Source organism: Protomyctophum parallelum (genome assembly GCF_964188405.1).
Source record: "Protomyctophum parallelum genome assembly, chromosome: 14".
NCBI lineage: Eukaryota > Metazoa > Chordata > Actinopteri > Myctophiformes > Myctophidae > Protomyctophum > Protomyctophum parallelum.
The window spans coordinates 47895912-47910517 of record NC_139709.1 but is presented as its reverse complement, the minus strand read 5'-3'; the positions used below and the strand labels follow the sequence as shown (position 1 = coordinate 47910517).

Sequence of the window (14606 nt, the reverse complement as noted above, 5' to 3'; positions counted from 1 at the left end):
CACTACTTCTTAAGGTCATTGCACACTGGCGAATTAGCGACGCGATGCGAATAAGCGATCTGAAAATGCGAAATATTGCATGTTGCAGTTCGCCTGCGAATCTCTGCAAAATACGACACCAGAGCGAACAAATAAAAGCGAAAACGGTCGCATTTTCGCACATTCGCACATTCGCCACTGATGTGGAAGCTTGCATGGACTTCAATAGTTTATTTTTAAATGCGAATTATTCGCACGAATATATTGCGTCGCCAATTCGCCAGTGTGTAATGACCTTTAATGTATTTATTTATTTTTATTTATTGAATTTATCCACTTTGTTTGTTTGTTTGTTTTATAATTCATAACATTAATTTAATCTTTTGAAATATACTGTATATATGTAGGAAATGGGAATTTGTCGAGTTGTGACCCATAAATGGATCCAGCCCACTTCTCACTATTTTTTTCATTACAAATTTGCTTAGCTTAATTCACTCATTTTATTATTTAGTATTATTATTATTATTATTATTATTATAGCAGCAGATTTACAAGCTCACAATGTGTCTCATGGCAACATATTTTGAGCTTGTAGATCAGTTATTTTTGAATATCCAAAGTAGGAAATAGGGCTTTGGTATATAATAATCTAAATCAGCAACGTAACTTGTAACTGAAGCTGTCAAATAGAGCAGTAGAAGTAGAGAAGTAAACAGGAGTCTGCGTTACTATACACCATTTATCTTTATTCAGCATGTTGGTCGGTTTGCCCGCACAATACTTTGTGTAGAAAAATATAAAAAATACTTGAGTCACCATCAAAACTGTTGCACAGAACAGTCACATAATAAAAAAAATCCATGTTTATGGAAAATAAATACAAAAGAATAAATACATCATCACACATTACCAAAAAAAAATAATACAATTAAAAGTAGCTTGTCTTAGGCTGGTCATTGTGCAAAGCAAAGCAGTGTTCTCTCACCATCACTCTTGGTTCTTTAACTTTTTTTTGTAAACAAAAGCTGAAAGCTTCATATTATGAGCCATTCCACTGGCATGTGCGTCATGCAGTCCTTTGTGTGTGTGCGCTGTACAGGGACACTACAGCTTTTAGTGCTCTTCAAAGCTCCAAGGCTAACAGTTATTTACACATACATACATACAGTATTGAAATTCTTCCAGTAGTGTTACCAGTCACTGGACCACTCTGCTACAGTCTCACAGCAAGCCCGACCCACCCCCTTGTCGGAAAACACTCAGTCTCTCCGTTGTGCGTCAAGTAAAGCCAGCAGCTTGCGGTCAAGTCACAACCGATCCGCCTGCAGAAAGGTTCATTTAGCTGGGGCTGCTTGGTAGATCAGTCAGTTAGTGTACAGAATATTATGCTCCTTGCAGGAGTCCTGCAGGATGACCTCAGTTTGAATTTGACCCCTGTCGTGCATCTCACATGTCTCTCGACCTCAAGTTTTTGTACATTGTTCTGTTGGGGATTGGGGCACGTTTAGCCTGTCCTGCCTTTTTGGCTGCAGAGGTCCAGGTAGGTGGGCGATTTGAGGAAGCGAGGGTAGCAGTCCTTCTCCATCAGCATGTAGATTTTAGCCTGGGCCACGTCGAAGCAGGCCACAGTGGGCTTCGCCAGGTTGTCTTTGGTGATCGCTTTGGTCTCGTGGTCCAGGTTGACCTGGGAGAAGAGGATGGAAGGAACAATTAAGTATCATCAAATACTGTTAAAAAAGTGAGCGTGCAGATGAGATACTTTTAAGTACCCTACATAAATTGGACTAAAGCGGTTAAATTGTTCTTAATTTTGCGGACTTTCCAGACAAAACCACTGCCATGGCCTCTGTATGTGCAAATACAAAAATGGCAAAAGTACCAACAAGCAACTACCGTATCTACGAGGTTTGACAGCATCTGTCATCATGCTTTGAATATTGTAAGAGTGTAGATATTTACCTCTCTCGGTGCATCACTGCAGATGAATTCCTCGTAGATTTTCTTGGCCTTGGCGGCGAGCTTGGAGTTCTTGGTGAGCCTGTAGTCTTCACAAGCCAGGTAGAAAGCGACGTTCTCCTCGCTGAACTCTGACATGAGGAAGGCTCTGAATAAGAACAGTCCATCTGGAGAGAGGCGAGCGGGGAGGAGGACAGAGGGTCAGTGTCTGGCTTTCATTAGAAACGTCACTGCACGCACACGTGGAATGATTAAAAGCCTTTCTCACACAGTTACAGTTACTAACTGGCTGTATAAACGCTGAGCCGCGGTTCGTACTTACTTTGGCAAGACAGAAGCTTCTCGAACGACTCCTTCCATTTTGAAGGCTCGTCTGTGTTCAACCTCTGTGTGCATGTCTTTTTCGTGTGTCCCATGTTGCTGTGGTCTGGCTTGTGCAGCAAACTTCCAAACAAGGCTTTGAGTTCCTTTGCTCTGTAACAACAATAACAAAACAAAAAATACATTAAAGATGGGTACGTACATTATATACTACTCCTTAGTCAAATGATTTGAGGAGCCCATGACTACATTATAGCGATTAGCTTCATACAGTATGTGCACATGACACAGTAACAAAATATGACTTTAGTCTGAGAGGGAAAAAAATATTTTCTCTATGATGGAACTGACCTCTCCAAACAAGTGATGGGCAGCAATTCAAGTCCTTTGCACATGATGGATGAGATGGTTTAGTTTTCGTCCTTAGTTCCCACTTCTAGGCTGCCGTATAATTCCAATGTGTGTTTCTGTGTTGTTTTGCGAGGCGTGTTAGTGTGTCATGCAGCTGTGGAGAGCCCTCTGACAAAGAGCTGCTTTCGCTGTGGTCTGCTGCCTCTGTGGACGACTGGCCTTTTTATAAGTCAGCTCCCCCTGTGATGTCACACTGCTCAGCCAATGAAGGAGAGGCTGTGGGGGCGTTATGCAGGGGACACTCCCAGTCACTTGTTATCTGGCATGCCACTTCCTCGTTACCCTCCCCACACGTGGGATATACTTCCCACAGCGGGATTCTTTAGTACTGTAAATCCCATGTGTCTCATCTTTCCACTCTCACATTGAACACAGACCGAGACACATGCTGACACACGTTTGTGTGTGTGTGTGTGTGTGTGTGTGTGTGTGTGTGTGTGTGTGTGTGTGTGTGTGTGTGTGTGTGTGTGTGTGTGTGTGTGTGTGTGTGTGTGTGTGTGTGCGTGTGCGTGCTGCTGAATGCGGCCAGGCTGCCGCATGCAGTTATTTAATTCATACTAATTCAATAGAAACATCCCCAACTCTCCACTTAGATTAGAGAGCATTCAGTCCCTACAAGCCTGAGGTATCCTCCCGTTCTTTTGAAACCAAGATGAATCACAATAATTATAGTGGCCCTTAATGCATATACGCACATTGAGTGGTCTTTCATGCTCATTCAGAGGCAAAACATCAGAGTATGCTGTTCCAGGTGTTACATTATTCTATTTTTAGAATATGGGTCAGACTCATCATCCCCCAGCACAAAAAAGCAACTTGAAGAGTCCTTTGTGCCAGTAGACATTAGGCTCAACAAGGTACACCCGGGCCGTTCAGTTCAGTTCAGTTCAGTTCTGTTCGGTTCTGTTCTGTTCTGTTCTGTTCTGTTCTGTTCTGTTCTGTTCTGTTCTGTTCTGTTCTGTTCTGTTCTGTTCTGTTCTGTTCTGTTCTGTTCTGTCCTGTTCTGTCCTGTTCTTTTCTTTTCTTTTCTGTTTTTGGATTACTGACTCCTGTGTGAGTCCATAGGGCTGCACTATGGGGTAGGTTGCCAAATTATTTTGGGGGGTCCCCCCAAAAAAATGTAAGAGTTTACATATGTACACATAGTGCATGCATAAACTTTCCCTAATGATTATATCTGGTTTCAGTATTTATTTATGATGTATTTTCACTATTATTAAGGTTATTGTAGCGGTCAATTTGTATTGGGGGTGGGGCGGGGCAGGGGCAGGGGTCGCGAGACATGGCCAAAGCATTTCCGGGGGTCCCCAGCCAAAACGTTGAGAACCCCTGTGGTCGAGTATGTTACAATATAACTTATAGAATCGGGGTGGTTGTATTTTGTCCCATTGAGACATTTCTCACCTAGACACAGATGATCTGACACAAAGTTTGACCTGAAGGTCAAGATTTTATTCATCCCCTGAGCAAGCAGGCAGGCTCTATTAGCTCAATGGTAAAAATGTCGGTTAAAATCCGGGCTAAAGGAGGTAAGTTGCAGCTTTAAAGTACAGTAGTTAGCTTAAGCCTGGATTTATGTTTTGTTACAGTAGTACAGTAGCCATAATCATGTTTTGCAACATTCTGTGTGGATTTGTAGACCTGTTATTTTGCAAACCCCCATACTAATTGGCAAAATGTATTGATTGATGGTTGATTGATTGATTGATTGAATAGCCTACTTTATTAGTCAAATATTGAAACAGCACATGCCATGGTACCATCAGACATTAAGGCTAACAGGATATAACAACACTACTTTATTAATAACAGAACGCATTAGCAAATTATGTAAAAACATATGTTATGGTCTCCTTTCTTTTAAACCTATACCAGTACAGTAGGAACTTAAAGTATACTAAGTTAGTTCCACTGATACAAGCCAGAACACGATTGCTTGATTGATTGATTGATTGATTGATTGATGATTAAATTAAACATGTTCTGACAATGCACGCTAGGGCTGCACGATATGGACAAAATGTCACATCTCTGTACTTATGCCAAATATTGCAATATCAATACGATATTATCGCTAACAGTTTTACTGCGGATCACGCTAAACCCAATTTTTTTCCCATTGTCTTTCCCTGCGGAACAAGCTAAACCTGTCTTTTGTTTTATATGTTTAATTTAGCCGTTTTTGATAACTTTTAAGAATTACAGGGTTGTCCTTGGACAGAGAGACGCGGGCGACGGGAGAAACGGAGTGGTGTTTTTTTTCCCCGAGAGGGCAGAGGCTAAAACAGAGGGATGTTGCTGTCTTTAGAAGTGGACGATATATTGACAATCTTTGCAATACTAACATTGCACATGTTCATACCTCGATAACGATACGATAACGATATAATTGTGCAGCCTTAATTCACCCCCTCCAATCTAACATTAGATGGATGGGCCATGAACGCTTTCGAGAAGTGGCCTCTCTGATCCAGAGAACCGCCAGGAATCGCTGCTTGAATCCGTCAATCCCGAGATCAACATGGTTTTTTATCACACATTCCTTCCATGATCACTCTTTCTTTAACAAAGAGTATTCCACTGAAAGTAAACATACGCTATTAGTGCCTATAAATAACTGCCAGGAGCCAGACAGCCATTCTTCATTGTAGCAGGAAAGGCTTATTTTAGTAGGAAGGGAGCCATCTGCACAAAGGCAAATCCAATCTGATATAGTGGTTAGCTGGAAGCCAGCGCTGTAGAGGAAACCGGATAAATAAGGAAGCATGCTTCTTGGAAGACGGGCTTTGTCAGGTATGACTGTAGGTGTCAACGGCTGGTCACCAGTGGTGGAAATATAAGTACATTAACTCAAGTACTATACTTCAGTATAATTCAAGGTACTTTTGAAGGGGCGCTAGCCCCTCCTATGTCCAGCTTTGAGGGTCTGTGTAAACACAAACATTGAAGACAAAAGTACATTGAAGACAAATGTGTGTAAACACAAACATTGAAGACATAAGTGAGGACACAAATTGTGATTGGCCAGAATGAGATTGACGTATGATGACATGACATATGATGATAACTGCACCCTTCACTTCACACATTTTCTTTTACTTTACTGTAGTTTACTTGAGGATTTACTATTTTCCCCCTCAAAATGTCTACTACAATATAGTAGACATTTTGGGCCATTTTGGGCCATCAAAATGTCTACTATAATATAGTAGACCTTTTGAGGGGGAAAATAGTCATATTTATTATTATTACAGTTAATCTCTGAGGGATTTTTTTTATTCCACTATACGATTAATTTAGTCTTGCAGATTTTGATTAGTATTACAAAACATACATTAATCAATTAAGCCCTAATATATACTTGGGTTATTTAACAATAGCTGGTCTACTGGCATTTTTTTTAAGATTCTGACCAATTTAGAAAATTTGTATGTTCACTTTTGGTACTTGAAGCACATTTTGATGACGATACTTAACTTTTACTCAAGTAATTATTTAAATAGAGGACTTTTACTTGGTAGTGTTTCTGCTATTGCTATTGCTTTACTTACAGTAAGTAAAAGAAAATCAGAGTTATTCTTTCACCACTTCTGGTCAGTCAGACCTGAAACAAAGGGCTCGACTCAGACTCAGACTCAATGGCTCATATTAAGATGAGGATGTCGGCGGGTCACTCAGGCCAAGACAATGAGTGGACTGGCTGGATTTCAGGGTTTCCCTCTTCCTGGCTTGCAAATGCATTCCAATACTCACTTTGGATTTAACTTCTGGTCATTCTCATGTCATTGTTGTCAGACAGAAGTCTCATATATATATATATATATATTTTATTAATAATGTTTATCCCACGATTTTGCAACCCAGTTTTTTCACCCAGTGCCAATTATCTAATGTAATCCTGGGTGATACACTTCCTCTGCCAACCTGGGGGGGGGCAGCAGACTGACCTCATGCTTCATTCTATGCATGAGGAGTCCAAGCTGCTTCTTTTCACCTGACAGGGGGGAATTTCCCTGGCCGGACGTAGCGCGTGGAAGGAACACGTTATTCCGACCAGTTTCTTTCCCCTCCATCAGGCGCCCCGGCTGGCCAGGGGGAGGTAGTTTTAGAGACCAGGATTACTGCATGTTTTTGTGAGGGTATCTACCCTAGGGGACACGGGGAGAACATGCAAACTCCACACAGAAAGGCCCTTTCGCCAAACCCCACCTCGGGTATGGGCACTGATGACACGTAGGAGGGAACACGCCCCCAGCGCCCACAGCTTCCCCAGCGGCAATCGAACCCAGGACCTTCTAGATGTGAGGCGACAGCACTACCGTCATATTTAATGTTCTTTTATGTTTTTTGCCCCACAAATGATAGCCCTTTTTTATACTTTGTCATATGACAGAAACAAAAAGGGAAAAATAGCAGATCTACATCTATGTGTCACATTGCAATGCATTGTTGGCATGTCAGCAATGCTTGGTATTTTTTTTTTACTTTTTGAATTTTTTAGAACGCTTTTGCCTATAGACCGATTCCGTAGCGGGTCTCATGGTCGCAGCCTACGTATTTCCTGTAGGCGGACTCGACGTAGCTGCGGGGTTTAAACCCTCACCAGGCGCACCTCTTCCACTACAGTGAACGGCAGAGTGACTGATGTTAGTTTGCCTCAAACTTTACTCCTTTACCTGCTTTTTTACTAACACTAACATTACAAAGATGCCCAGAACATCGAGATGAACCTGTGTAGTTTATGGCTGCTCCAACAGTAGTGGCAACATAAAATAAAAAAAAGAAACGGAATGTCTAATATCCAGGCTGAGACCAGAGCCATTGAGTAATGGTTGAGACGAAGCAGTGAAAGATACATATCGCCAGTCTTACCCAATACCAAATCTTTCTGTTTTATTAACACAAGGCTGCTGTACTTTATACCTCATACTTTAAATCAGGGGTCCCCAAACTACGGCCCGCGGGCCGTATACGGCCCGCCATATCATTTTACGTGGCCCGCCTGCCTCAAGCAAAAAATAGCCAAAATATAGGATTTTATTTTTTATTTTTCATTACCACTGGATGAGAGCAAATAATTAGAATAATAAATTAAGATTAATTTGTATTATTGCTCTTGTATTGCTATTGGAGACACTGGGGAGGACACTGGGGGGCACTGTGCAGGCACTGGGGAGACACTGGGGAGGCACTCAAGAGGACACTGGGGAGGCACTGAGGGGACACTGGGGAGGCCCTGGGGAGACACTGGGGAGGCACTCAGGGAGGCACTGGGGAGACACTGGGGAGGCACTGGGGAGGCACTCAGGGGGACACTGGGAGGCACTGGGGAGACACTGGGAGGCACTGGGGAGACACTGGGGAGGCACTGGGGAGGCACTCGGGGGGACACTGGGGAGACACTGGGGAGGCACTGGGGAGACACTGGGGAGGCACTCAGGGAGGCACTGGGGAGACACTGGGGAGGCACTGGGGAGGCACTCAGGGAGGCACTGGGGAGACACTGGGGAGACACTGGGGAGGCACTCAGGGAGGCACTGGGGAGACACTGGGGAGGCACTGGGGAGGCACTCGGGGGGACACTGGGGAGGCACTGGGGAGACACTGGGGAGGCACTGGGGAGGCACTGTGGAGACACTGGGGAGACACTCAGGGGGACACTGAGGCACTGGGGAGACACTGGGGAGACACTGGGGAGGCACTGGGGAGGCACTCGGGGGGACACTGGGGAGACACTGGGGAGGCACTGGGGAGGCACACGGGGGGACACTGGGGAGGCACTGGGGAGGTACTGGACATTTCATATCACACACACACCATGATTCACTAGGCCCCTCAACAAAAAAAAAACAGCTTGGCATGGCGCGATTTATTTCAAGCATGGCGCAGCGCCATGCCAACAACATTGTGCAGGAAACCCTGGCACTGCTGCATGTACAGTACATGCACTATGCAGCCCTGTAGTGCTGCAAGTACAGTACGTGCACTGGTTATTAATATTTGGTTATGTGTGGCTTTCTGGAAAAAAATAATGTTTACGTTTAGGCACCCCTGCGATCGTCACACCTTTTCTGTTACAAACTGACCCCGGCCGAGTTAAAGTCCGTTGCTCTCCCCAGGTTGGCAGAGGGTGTGTAGAGCCCAGGACCACATTAGATGATTGACACAGAGGTGAAAAATGGGTTACACAATTGTGGGATACAAAAAAAAAAAAAACAAGAGCTTGTGACTAATTAATATACATTGAATTCATTTGAACACAGGCTATTTTTTCCCATTCCCTGAAAAGAAAGGTTTCCACCCATTTCAGTGACCCTCATGTCATGGACATACAAACAATTATTAAACGGTAAGCTTTATATTATAGATATTTATAGACTAATTCATCTAAATATTATGTAATATGTGTTCGCATCAAAGTCCCTGAACTTGAAGGCTGTTAGCGCATATGTAATTAATGGAGAAGGGCCAAAAGCAACGTATCCCAGGGCTTTGTGATGTACTGTAGTGTAGCCTATCATTTACACAAGTACTGTAGCCTAGTCTATTTTTGGCAGCGGGGGAAAGCGTGATTTACTCAAGTGCTGTGCCGCTGTCCTTACTGTTGTTTAGGTATATTTACTTTATATTATATACTTTCAAATACTGCTTACATCTCTGAGGCATTTATTGTACTTTGTATACAATTATTTGAAAACTACATTTTCTGGTTACTTTCCAGTTTTAGATTATTAATACAACACATGGCCACCTAAGCCCTATCTACTGTAATACTTTGGCACTTAAAACATTCCACTTCTTCCAAAATGTCGGGCAAATCTTGTAAAGTTACCTTTACTTTTTTACTTTAAAGGACAACTTTAGTTTTTTTCAACCAAGGTTCATGTTTTAGGTTGTAATTAGAGAAACTAAAAGATGCGTGTTACATTTTTTTCATTTGCTGCTTTCTTTCGTTTTAGGGATTTTAGCTGTTTTTGACAGGGGGGCGGGGGCATTCGAGCATGGGGCTAAATATGTATTATTTTACATAATTTTATAGCGATTTATTTTTTTATTATTTACTATAGTCCTACTAGACCCCAAGAAATTACATCTGGCCACAAAAGTTCACAGGATCTACTGAATATGAAGGTAGCCTATACTTGGGGGAAGCTACACTGTAATAGGCTCAATATGTCAGTTTGACACATTCAGTAGATCCTGTGATCTTTTGTGGCCAGATGTAATTTCTTGGGGTCTAGTAGGACTATAGTAAATAATAAAAAAAGAAATCGCTATAAAATTTTGTAAAGAAATACATATTTAGCCCCATGCTCGAATGCCCCCGCCCCCCTGTCAAAAACAGCTAAAATCCCTAAAACGATAGAAAGCAGCAAATGAAGAAAAATAACACTCATCTTTTAGTTTCTCTAATAACAACCTAAAACATGAACCTTGGTTGAAAAAAACTAAAGTTGTCCTTTAAGTACAGTCACTTGTCTAATCTCATGTATTTACATGCTGTTATGTGGACCTACCAAAGTGCCACCACCTTTGTGTCTAACCTTATGCAACTTATGTCCAACCTCAGTATACTGTACCAGCTGGATTCTAACATAATATTCTATGTGTAAATAGATATCTTAGATGTTTGCCTTTTTGTACTATGAACAGAGTATTTCTACTTTGTGGGATACTTTTAGTTAAAAAAGCACCTCATTTATACAACTAGGTACAAGGTTCATTGTGAATGTTTTCCACATTCTGGGGTCAGTGTTTTTGGGGATACTGAAACCTGAACTGTTTCCACTTCAGACACACTTGGCCATGATAACAACGGTACTACAGTATACATAAACATGTTGTCATCTCTGCAGTGTAGTCCCTCAATGGACACGTTTCAATCCTTACATAAGCAACTCACAAACACTGTGTATATATTTCATGCGACCAAAACATGTTATTCGGATCCAAGCCATGCCGTCTCATGATGCAATGTTTTGGTCATTTGAGAGACCTGAGAGGAATGTGTGGATTTCACCATATGAGTGGTCTACGGTCGATGGAACTGTATCCCTGCTAGTGTCAGATGAAAAATGATTTAATAAGTTCAATTTCAGTTCCATTTTTAGCAAGAGAGTGAGAGAGGCTGTAAGCCATTTGCTGGTTGAGCGTATAACAGCACAGCCTCTGGGGCAGGGGTACCCAAACAGTGAGGTCAGGACACATTTTTGAGTGGTGAAACCACTCCTACAACCAGCAATGTCCGTGTACACCTATGTATGTATGTGGCATGTGGCATGTGGCATGTCCATGTTCACTTATCCCATTCTGAACGGGCACCCATTTTGGTGTTGGCATCATGTTGTGCTTTAGCTATTGAAAAATAGCAGATCTACAAGCTCATATCGCGCCACCGAGTGGCGCGATACGAGCTTGTAGGTCTGCTATTTTTGAAAAATCGAAGACACTTTTAGAATCTGATCTCAGGTCAGAATGGGTTAATAATGAAACTGTCAGGATGTAATAGACATTTTTAGAATCTGATCTCAGGTCAGAATGGGTTATTGTATGTGGCCATGAGCACGAGTATATGACTATAGGGTACCAGTAGGGGGCGCCAGAAACAGAGAGAGAGATAGTGCTGCAATGCTGCCTGCTATTGAGAGAGAGAGAGAGAGAGAGAGAGAGAGGTGGGTGGGGGGGGGGGGGGGAACTGCACCACTCAGTTCACACGGGTGTGATTTTGGGTTATGGGTTAACTTAACAAAATAAAAGTCCATAGACTTGGCTGCCACATGGCGTCACGTTTAGTGCACTAAACAACCACTCGAAAGTCCATAGATTTGGTTGCCATATGACGTAATTTCGGAAAAGCCAGATGTTGGAGGGGATAGCCCCCCCCCCAAAAAAAAAAACGAGGGAGACGCTGGGGAGACGCAAACTTTCTCTTTTCGGGCCTTGGTCTCAAACGTTTAGGAACACCTGATCTGCTAGTTGGGCTTTTAGACTCTCATGATTGTTGTGCAATTTAAAACTGTATTATCCTAAATGTGTTGTCTCAGTTAGGCCTGTGTATTACAGTTACAGATAGTTCCTCACTCAGCCTGATGTTGTCCCACTAACCCCAACCTAACCATACTAACCACATAATCATCCATGATCATTATAAGCTATTTGCTTTTCAAAGAGTTGACACAAAATATGTTCTAGTCATGGAATCATGGGCTATTATGTCCTGCAATCAAAGGCGATGATAGCTCACTATGCTATAATACATCCTGGGGTCACACCTGCATGGAAAACGTCTCGTTATCTAACAGTAACAGCATAATGATGCTGTTGTCATAATACGTTATGAGAACCTTATCACGGAATAGAATGAGTGTGTGTGTGTGTGTGTGTGTGTGTGTGTGTGTGTGTGTGTGTGTGTGTGTGTGTGTGTGTGTGTGAGTGAGGTCAGGTGTCAATACAATGAGGCCAAATCATAATTTTTTTCCCCATCAAAATAGTCTTTGCCTGTTTGACTCAAGACAGATAGCTGTCATTATAACATAATGATTTATCTATTATGTCAATGTGATGAGACCGAAGTCTGTCATCGCACAATTTATGAGCTTATCAAGAATTAGGTAATGAAACCAGGTCTCAAAACTAGGTCATTCATGAAACTGATGTTTCACTTTTGCCGTGTCTTTGTTAACACATTAATAATGTCCATATTTATACAATCTCCTGAGTCAAATTAAGTACATGCTCAGCCCTGGACTATAATCACCGTCAATCAAGTTGTTTTGCGTTAGCGATGGCGATGGGTAGTAGTCAGGGGAACTTAAGAAATAAAATAATAAAAACTGGTGTCTAAAAAAAAAAAACAACAGGAAAGAGGCAGAGGATAAAAAAAAAGTGTCACTGGACACGTTTCAATCCTTACATAAGCAACACACAAACACTGTGTATTTCAAAACATGTTATTCGGATCCAAGCCATGCCGTTTCATGATGCAATGTTTTGGTCATTTGAGAGACCTTGAGAGGAATGTGTTGATTTAAATGTTTTATTTATTTATTAGATCCCCCATTAGCTTACTGTGAAACACAGCAGCTATTCTTCCACTATGTTGGGCGGTGGTGGCTTAGCCCATTCTGAACGGGCACCCATTTTGGTGTCAGCATCATGTTATGCTTTAGCTATTTAAAAATAGCAGATCTACAAGCTCATATCGCGCCACCGAGTGGCGCGATACGAGCTTGTAGGTCTGCTATTTTTGAAAAATCGAAGAACGACTGACATTTTTTAGAATCTGATCTCAGGTCAGAATGGGTTCATCAGACCAGTGTGTGTCCGGCGGAAACCTCGTATGAATCTGATCTCGGGTCAGAATGGGTTAGGGGTAGAGTGGCCGGATGGGAACCGCAAGGTTGCCAGTTCAAACCCGGGCTCCCCCAGAGTTAGTGCGTTGAGCAAGACCCTGAACCCCTAATTGCTCCTGATGTGCTGGTTGGTGCCTTGCATGGTTTCCGCTGCCGTACGAATCAATGTGTGTGTGAATCAGTGTTGTTTTTGGCAGGCATTTTTTTGATTTAGTCAGTCTTAGTCTTTTGGAAAAATGCTTAATTAGTCTTAGTCAGTCTTAGTCATTTGGTTAAATGCTTAATTAGTCTTAGTCAGTCTTAGTCATTTCTATCCTTGATAGTTTTAGTCGACGGAAACTCCTAAGGGTTTTAGTCCGTTTTAGTCATTTTAGTAAAAGGTTTTAGTCCATTTTTAGTCAAAATTTAAAAAATGTCTTTAAATAAAATGTCTATAGCGTACAGGTATTAATACATTGGCATTGGAATCAAGGTTGACAGGTTGTCATTGTCATATGAAGCTATATGATTCCCTGCTTTCATATGACATGAAAAAAATAAAAATACAATAGCAGTCCCTCAGTCAAATGGTCACAAATATACCGGTATATAACTTAAACTGAGAGTTCAGATGCAAATAATAACATAAAAATAAAATGTATGATAGGCTATTTCATATACCGGTAATATCTAGGGATGCACCGAAAGGGAAATTCTTGGCCGAAACCGAATACTGAATATAGGAAACAGTTGGCCGAATACCGAATACATCTTTGTTGTAAAGCTACCTGATTATGGCAAAAGACATGATTATGGCAAAACCCAACTTAAAAAATAAACACTTATGCTTCCATTAAAAAACATCTAATTAATTGGAGGCTTCGTGATTAATTAATCTCAATTAATCACATTTAATCGCATAGGCCTATTTGACCTGAACAGTGAGCTTTTTTTTCTACATAAGCATAGGCAATAAAACAAGTAGTAATAATAATAGTGATAATAATATTATTTATATAATGCTTCTCTGAGTACTTAAAGACACTTTTCAAGGAGAACATGAGAAAACAAAAAAAACAACTTTATTAGAGAAAAACTAATACTATGGAATAAAGTGGAGTGAGATAGCAATATTCCAGAGGTGGGTTTGAATTTATAGGTGGTGGCATGTCTCTGAATTTTGGGAAGTGCATTTTGACAGGTCTGCGTGCTGTGGACAGTGAAACCCTGAGAATTAAACACAGGCAGACGCAATGATAGTCTATCCTTCATTGTTAAAGCTCCAAATGATATTCCCATTCGTCTGTGTCTGCCCGTGTAAACGCAGCAGCAAGTGTGAGGGGTTGGGGAACGGATGGAAAGTACATAGTGTTATTAAGTCCCCTCCTTTTCTCACTGTACACTAAATCCCTTGGCTCTATCATCTCTGCTCACAATATATCCTATCACTGCTACGCCGATGACACACAACTGTTTCTATCCTTCCCCCCCTCTGCCACTCAGGTGGAAGAGCGCATCACTGCATGCCTGGCTGACATCTCACAGTGGATGTCCTCCAACCACCTCATACTGAACCCAGACAAGACTGAGCTTCTCTTCTTCCCA

At 41.9% G+C, this 14606-nt stretch overlaps 1 protein-coding gene across 1 annotated transcript; it reads right to left on the bottom strand.

Moving 5' to 3' along the window:
- Positions 1 to 721: 721 nt before the first annotated feature.
- Positions 722 to 2781, bottom strand: rgs5b (regulator of G protein signaling 5b). The gene is made up of 4 exons (XM_083781576.1): positions 2611 to 2781; positions 2261 to 2412; positions 1942 to 2105; positions 722 to 1666 (listed from the first exon to the last, which is right to left on the bottom strand). Exons 1-4 carry the CDS (start codon positions 2652 to 2654, stop codon positions 1487 to 1489), a joined length of 540 nt encoding a protein of 179 aa, XP_083637702.1. The 5' UTR covers positions 2655 to 2781; the 3' UTR covers positions 722 to 1486.
- Positions 2782 to 14606: the final 11825 nt, after the last annotated feature.

Excerpts from the sequence above, each read along its gene's own strand:
- rgs5b (XM_083781576.1), bottom strand. The coding sequence starts at position 2,654 with ATGTGCAAAGGACTTGAATTGCTGCCCATCACTTGTTTGGAGAG. Across the intron at positions 2,106-2,260 it reads GAAGCTTCTGTCTTGCCAAA|ATGGACTGTTCTTATTCAGA; the intron begins GTAAGTACGAAC and ends GCCTCTCTCCAG. Across the intron at positions 1,667-1,941 it reads GCAGTGATGCACCGAGAGAG|GTCAACCTGGACCACGAGAC; the intron begins GTAAATATCTAC and ends CTCTTCTCCCAG.